Source organism: Scaptodrosophila lebanonensis, unplaced genomic scaffold (assembly GCF_003285725.1).
Source record: "Scaptodrosophila lebanonensis strain 11010-0011.00,11010-0021.00 unplaced genomic scaffold, SlebRS2 tig00000361-arrow-arrow-pilon, whole genome shotgun sequence".
Taxonomy (NCBI): Eukaryota; Metazoa; Arthropoda; class Insecta; order Diptera; family Drosophilidae; genus Scaptodrosophila; species Scaptodrosophila lebanonensis.
In genome coordinates this window covers 140,008-147,921 of record NW_022060661.1, presented here as the reverse complement: position 1 = coordinate 147,921, position 7,914 = coordinate 140,008, and the positions used below count along the sequence as shown (strand labels likewise).

The window sequence follows — 7,914 nt, the reverse complement described above, 5'->3', positions numbered from 1 at the left end:
TTTTTTTGTGGAGAGTACAGGCTATTTTACTGTCGGGCTTGCTCGACTGTAGCGTTCTATCTTGTTATTTTCTTAATATTTTTTATTTTCTATAATTATTGTAAACATATGTACAGAGTATTTCAAAGTCGGGACACCCGACTTTAGCTTTTCTACATGTTCATACAAACGTTGGAGCCTGTTTTCCCCCCTTTGGAGCTCGAGTTCTCCAAAATCCCTTCTTAGTGGGCACCTAGACTATGAAAGGATACTAGAGTCCAAATTTCAGCTTCCTAGCCTTTACCGTTTGGGCTGTGCGTTGATCACCAATCAGTCAGTCAGTCATGACAAACTGTTTTATATATAGATGCTGCAGCGCTGCCCGCGACTGTTGTGTCTATTCGTGTCTGTGTAAACATGTGTGCAGTCAACCAAACAGCAACATCAACAACAGCCGCGGGCAGCGCTTGAGCTGCGCTGCAGCAGCAAATATATTTTTGGCTATAACTTCTTGTTAAATCGGTCTATCATAGTGAAACTTGACATACGGACACATATTAACTAACTGGGGGCATTTGCAAAATATTAGTTCGAAATTTCAAGAATTTCGAGAGTGAGAGAAAATCGCGATTTGCTTTGAAGAGGGGGCGGGAGGGAAATTCCAAAATACACATTTTCTGCGTATTCACATATGGCATCTGGGACATCACGGTTCCGCAATTGCATTTTTTAAGCAAATTTTTTATCTTTATTCCAGAATTTCTTGTGTATATTCATTTATAGGAAGTGTTTCGAAGTGTGACTTATCGAGAAATGAATTGTGATTCGATTGGAATGTTCATCATATACCCCCAAATAGGTGGGGATTTCCCCAAAGCACTGTACAGCAATCTGCGATCACTTTAAAATTTTAGAAAACATCGTGAATATATCAAAGGCCAAACTAACCCTTTTAAAAACGATAGAAAATTTGGGGTAAGTACAGCATGACCAACACTATGTATAAATGTATAAATAGAATAAATAGAATCGGCCAAAATTTCCAAGTTTTTGTTCCATTTTGAGGTCGTATTTTTGGTCTATTTACAAATATTGTAATCTAATCAAGAAGTCACTTTTTCCAAATGTGTCACTGACATCATGATTTACTCACATATCATTTAATACATGTATATGGGTGGTATGAGCGTATAACCACGCCCACTTTTTAAAAATAGTTTATTGTTTGAAGCCTACTGTTTAAAATATAGACCTTGCTATAACTAACACTATAGGACCTAGGGATATTAAATTTAAAGTCCAAGATGCCTTATGTGAATACGCAGAAAATGTGTTTTTTAGAATTTCCCTACCTCCCCCCCTCTCCAATGCAAATCGCGATTTTCTTTAACTCCCGTAATTCTTGGAATTTCTAACTAAAATTTTGCAAATACCTCCAGTTAGTTATTATGTGTCCGTATGCCAAGTTTCATCATAATAGGTCTTTAACAAGAAGTTATAGCCATAAATATATTTGACTAGCAAGTATTGCCCGTTTTAACCCGGCTCAATATAATGTTTCCAATTGTATTTATTTTGTGTGTGCATAACCTACCCATATGCTTTCACCTTATAAGTTACCAGTAGGAAGGCATTTAAGGTATTTAAATGAACATTTTCTGTTCTTGACAAAAAATTATTCAGTAGTCCGTTACATTTTTGTTCTTGCCAAACTATTTCGTTAAACGAACATGACCACTATAACTAATATTTTTTAAAGCTCGTTTTCCCCCCTTTGGAGCTAGAATTTTCTAAAAGCCTTTCTTAGTGTGCTCCTACACTATGATGGATACTTGAGTCCAAATTTGAGCTTCCTAGCCTTTACCGTTTGGGCTGTGCGTTGATCACCAATCAGTCAGTCAGTCAGTCAGTCAGTCAGGACAAACTGTTTTATATATATAGATGCTGCAGCGCTGCTGAAGCGCTGCCCGCAAATGTGTATTTTGGAATTTCCCTCCCGCCCCCCTCTCCAATGCAAATCGCGATTTTCTCTCACTCTCGTAATTCTTGGAATTTCGAACTCAAATTTTGCAAATACCCCCCGTTAGTTAATATGTGTCCCTATGTCAAGTTTCACTATGATAGACCGATTTAACAATAAGTTATAGCCATAAATATATTTGCTGCTGCAGCGCAGCTCAAGCGCTGCCCGCGGCTGTTGTTGATGTTGCTGTTTGGTTGACTGCATAAATGTTTACACAGACACGAATAGATGCGCATAGGCATACATACACTCACACAGACGCAATTGCTATGCAAATGTGCAATTATACACCCTTTACGTGAGTTCGAATACGAAAAGAGGTAAAATCGATCAAAATATTTTTTGTTAATTGGTTTTGTAAACATATGTACAGAGTATTTCAAAGTCGGGACATCCGACTTTAGCTTTTTTACTTGTTTTATTTTCACTCAAGGGTACATTGGGGTACAAGGACTCACTTGGGAATTCTGTTATAGTTTCTTCGATGCCTTTGCTTTTACAAATCAACAATAGACAAATCATTCAGCTACTAATCATAAACCCAACGCCAAAGGGAACAACCCGTTTAATAAGTCTTGTACTAGAAAACTTAAGGTAAAAACAGGGGCTTGCTGCTGAAGAAGTAATTCAAAACGTGGTTGACAGTTTTCCAATTCAAGTTCTCGAAGACCGTTTTTTGGCGTTCGCTTTGGCGATCTCATTCCTTCTGGGGCAGCATTTAAGCATATTTAAATTTTAAAAACAATAAATCGGTTCAATATGCCGGATCAATTCCAATAGTGATATCTGAAAAAAACAGTTCGGGTATTAGGGGCAAAAGTTGAAAGTGGACTGTTTTACTATACATTTAACTAAGCCGGCAGGATCCCGCACATCGGCCGCAATCTGATCAGAAGTATTTTTTAGTCCAGCCTTATTCCGACGAGTTTTACGTTTTTTATTAATATATCCTAATTGGATATTCCTGTAGTTAGGATTGTTGTATGTGTATACTTTTCCTATAACTAGGGGGACATCACGGTTCCGCAATTGCATTTTTTAAGCAAATTTTTTATCTTTATTCCAGAATTTCTTGTGTATATTCATTTATAGGAAGTGTTTCGAAGTGTGACTTATCGAGAAATGAATTGTGATTAGATTGGAATGTTCATCATATACCCCCAAATAGGTGGGGATTTCCCTAAAGCACTGTACAGCAATTTGCGATCACTTTAAAATTGTAAAAACATCGTGAATATATCAAAAGCCATACTAACCCTTTTAAAAACGATAGAAAATTTGGGGTAAGAACAGCATGAGCAACACTATGTATAAATGTATAAATAGAATAAATAGAATCGGCCCAAATTTCCAAGTTTTTGTTCCATTTTGAGGTCGCATTTTTGGTCTATTTACAAATATTGTAATCTAATCAAGAAGTCACTTTTTCCAAATGTGTCACTGACATCATGATTTACTCACATATCTATATATATAAAAAAGTTTGTCCTGACTGACTGACTGAATGATTGGTGATCAACGCACAGCCCAAATGGTAAAGGCTAGGAAGCTGAAATTTGGACTCAAGTATCCATCATAGTGTAGGAGCACACTAAGAAAGGCTTTTAGAAAATTCTAGCTCCAAAGGGGGGAAAACGAGCTTTAAAAAATATTAGTTATAGTGGTCATGTTCGTTGAACGAAATAGTTTGGCAAGAACAAAAATGTAACGGACTACTGAACAATTTTTTGTCAAGAACAGAAAATGTTCATTTAAATACCTTAAATGCCTTCCTACTGGTAACTTATAAGGTGATAACATATGGGTAGGTTATGCACACACAAAATAAATACAATTGGAAACATTATATTGAGCCGGGTTAAGACGGGCAATACCTGCTAGTAATAGTATATAATATTGTAGTTTAAGCTTTATTGAAATAGTTTATATGTATTTAAAGTTAGTTTGACAATTGTTCATCTTCTGATTTCACTCTCATTTAATACTTCTTTTCGCGAGCACACACAACCTCTCTCTTCAATGATCGAGCTTACACTGACTTCTTTATTGCTCGTCGCTCCCGAGTGTGCAATTGTGTTTCATTCATTATAGGGGTCATTCTAATAGTTCGTCCTTATTGTTTTGGTAAGGAATGACCATGGTAGGGAGGGCAGTTCACCTCATTAACACCTGAGGATAGAGGTTCACCTCATTAACATCTGAGGATCGCAATTTCCGTTTTATGTTTGTTTTCCCTCTCTCTATCCTGTGTATATTACCACAACTTTTCCACTTGTCTGCACGCATCTTTTTTTTAAAGAAATATATATGTATAGGCAAATCATAGGCGAGAAGTAAGATCACCACCCCACTTGCCGACGAGCTAGAGCCGGAAAAATATCGCGTGCGCTATCTCCTATGCCCACCATCTAGCCTGGATTATATACGTAACCCGTTACAAAGCACACGACAAAGCACCCTTTATGTAGAAGCGCGAATGAAGAGAATGCAAAGAAATATTAGCGCGGGCGAGTCTACCTATGCACGAATGTAGGCACAAGCATGTATGCGTATAACTGTTCACGCAGCGGTACTTATTTCAACCACCAAACTGCACGCCGACAAGTGCTATGGTTGTATTTGTGTTTGTAAGTATGCCGTAAAGCGACCGAAAATTATGAGTTTTACATCGAATTATGCACAAACAGCTAAATTGTTACAACGATATGAAACAATTTTACAAAACCACGACCAATTCTCAATATTTATCCAAGACCAGTCAGCAAATTAATTGAATGGACAATATTCTACTGCATTCTTGAGCTGTAAGGCGTATTAGTATTGTTATAAAATGTTGATTGTCTCAGGGTTAGAAGGTGTGTTAGGGTGTGTAATTTATTGTTCCAAATAGCATTTGCAAATTTCAGTCTCTTCTTTATTGGGCAGATACTGGGTAAATTATCAAATCAAATAAATAAATGGGCGATGAATATGATTTTATAAGCTACAGATAACTTTGAATCAATCGCAATACTTACTTCCTGGTGGCAAACTGAAGCCCATAAAACTAGCGGCGGCTGTACCTCCAGCTGTTCCGGTGGCTAGACCTGCAGCTGGCGGCTGTTGTGGTTGCTGCTGCGATGGAGCTCCACCCACTGAAAAACCATACCAAGTGGGTTCAGATGGCTGCGGCTGCTGCTGCGGCTGTGGTGCTGGCTGATTGGCAGGTGGTGCTATCGAATATATAATGAAACGAGGTGCAGGTGAGTAAGATAAAGCGTGCGCGAATTGAAAATTTGTTGTTTACTATTTGAGCAAATGATAAATAAGGCAGCGCAGTAATTGTGTAATAACAAAAGCCGACTGAATCCCTTATAACATATGGTGAAATACTTATTGATGCATCATTATCATTATCATGAATGCATCATGTTGCGGCAGCCAACCATAGTAACCGGGTGGTGGCTGATATGCCGGTGGAGGCGCCTCGTGCAATGCGCCGGCTGGGGCATATGGCGGAGGATCGTCAACAGGCAGACCACCGCGATGGTAGTCGTTCATGGCGGTCTTGGCGGCACGCAACCGAGCTTTGAAGTGCAATTTGAACTTTACCTCGCCGATATAGTTGCCATTGGGTTGGGCACGTACCTTTCCCTTTATGTAGTTGGCACCAAAGACCGGCTGCTCGATTTCAACCTATAAGTGGGAAGCACAAATTAATTACAGCGCCAGTTGCCTTTTTGTTGCACTTACATCGGAGAGCGCCACGAACAGTGCACTGAAGGATTTCAGTGGATCTGCCGATTTCTTGCTGTTGAAAATCATGCGATGGGATGTTAAATAAATGCGTCCCGTCTTTGATCCCTTGAACAAGGGATTGTCAACAGATTTCGCGAAGAGTCTGGTGCCAAAATTAATATATCTGATGGTCCATGCCCGCAATCTTTTCGGCATTTACACTCATTACAAAGAAGTTCGAAGAGTGGTGCTCGCAGTTCAATGATATAGGCATAGTTGACGATGTGGATCGTTAATTGGTCAAACCACAGGCTGGTCCATACAGGTGGCTAGTGAAATATTGCCAAACTCTACAGAGCGTGCGGTTACTTTGAGCGGCAGTACTGAGCAAATAACCCAATGCATCCATCAGATATTATTTTTTTATTATTTATTTATTTAATTGACAAATAACTGTCAATGTTAAACATAAAGAAAAGAAATAACAAACTAGATGTACATTCAAATATTGGAAAAAAACATAAAAAATAAAAATTTAAATTAAATAGAATTACAAACGATTTAAAGAGATTCAGACTGGATCAGGAAATTAAGTAAACAAGATTTAATCGAACTAACCGAACTCTTATGGCCAAAGAGATGACTCAAATTATTGTAGTTGCTACACATAACCCGAAACGGACTGTGCAAAGCATAGTTGCTTGTACAGCGATTTAGGCTTATGGGAACTGTTGGAGCACCCTACTGAGCTTCTAAGCCTTTTCTTTACGCTCTCTATCGCGCCCTTTACTGCGCTCTCTGTGGCGCTCTCTTTGTGCATTCTTTTTCTTATGCCGGCCCGCTGACTTGTAGCGGCAGCAGGCAAAACACTTGCTAAATAATTCTCGCACATTCAACATCGTTTTTGCACAATTACCAAGCCATTAAAAGCCATTTTAATAATCAAAGAACACCGCGTCTCATTTAATAAATAGTTAAATCTTGTTGTCGTTTCGCTAAAAAGCTAGCGATTTTTCATTGGCGCCCGAGCAGGGACATCGGTTTTCATAAGATTTTTTCCTCGTTTGTTTGCGGTCTTTGTGGCTTGGTTTTTGTGCGCGGTCGTGTGATTACCTCGTTTGATTTGGATTTGGATCTGGATACCATATACATACATTCGTTTGGACTGTGGAGCTGCTGTCTGCCCTACTTGTGGTACTGTCGTTTCGCTTGGCTAATGGGTGATCGTCGCTCGGAATCCAGGGAAGTTTCGGTGGACTCTTTTGAGAGCTTTCAGGTATTCTGTGCCAACAATTGAGCATAAAGCATTAACAAGTTTAATTGCTGCAATTCGTGCAAGTGTAAAGTGGAGAAAAATCTATTTACATACATACATACGTATGTACATATAGTACGTGTGTGCTTATGGCGACTCAATTTTTGGCACTTGATTTATTTTGTGCAACAACATTACATACACAAATTATATTATATACATACACTAGCAGGTATTGCCCGTCTTAACCCGGCTCAATATAATGTTTCCAATTGTATTTATTTTGTGTGTGCATAACCTTCCCATATGCTTTCACCCTTTAAGTTACCAGTAGGAAGGCATTTAAGGTATTTAATTGAACATTTTCTGTTCTTGACAAAAAACTGTTCAGTAGTCCGTTACATTTTTGTTCTTGCCAAACTATTTCGTTAAACGAACATGACCACTATAACTAATATTTTATAAAGCTCGTTTTCCCCCCTTTGGAGCTAGAATTTTCCAAAAGCCTTTCTTAGTGTGCTCCTACACTATGATGGATACTATGAAACGATACTTGAGTCCAAATTTCATCTTTTACCGTTTGGGCTGTGCGTTGATCACCAATTAGTCAGGACAAACTGTTTTATATATAGAGATAACGCAACGTTTTAAGATAGACTATGTGCAAAAAAGGAGAATAATTATAAGGGTATATCCTAATTTTAAATTCACATTTGAGTCTTTTCGTGCCATATTGAGTCAATACGGTCACGCACAAACTCGGTATAAGAAACACGGCACTCGTGTCAATGCCGTGCAGCGATGAGCCACGATCAAAAAGCACTGACAATTCTCATCTCAATTTGCTAGAGTAAAGTTTGAATGCAATAAGCAGAATATTTAAGTAATAAAATCTAATTATTTATTGAGATCAATAAGAACAAATCATATACATACATAC

The 7,914-nt window shown here is 38.3% G+C and overlaps 1 protein-coding gene across 1 annotated transcript; it reads right to left on the bottom strand.

Moving 5' to 3' along the window:
• Nucleotides 1–5,002: 5,002 nt before the first annotated feature.
• Nucleotides 5,003–5,935, bottom strand: LOC115630211 (WW domain-binding protein 2-like). The gene is made up of 3 exons (XM_030526779.1): nt 5,735–5,935; nt 5,399–5,677; nt 5,003–5,248 (listed from the first exon to the last, which is right to left on the bottom strand). Exons 1-3 carry the CDS (start codon nt 5,933–5,935, stop codon nt 5,003–5,005), a joined length of 726 nt encoding a protein of 241 aa, XP_030382639.1.
• Nucleotides 5,936–7,914: the final 1,979 nt, after the last annotated feature.

Excerpts from the sequence above, each read along its gene's own strand:
- LOC115630211 (XM_030526779.1), bottom strand. The coding sequence starts at position 5,935 with ATGCCGAAAAGATTGCGGGCATGGACCATCAGATATATTAATTTTGGC. Across the intron at positions 5,678-5,734 it reads TGTTCGTGGCGCTCTCCGAT|GTTGAAATCGAGCAGCCGGT; the intron begins GTAAGTGCAACA and ends TCCCACTTATAG. Across the intron at positions 5,249-5,398 it reads CGCAACATGATGCATTCATG|TCACCTGCACCTCGTTTCAT; the intron begins ATAATGATAATG and ends GCTTTATCTTAC.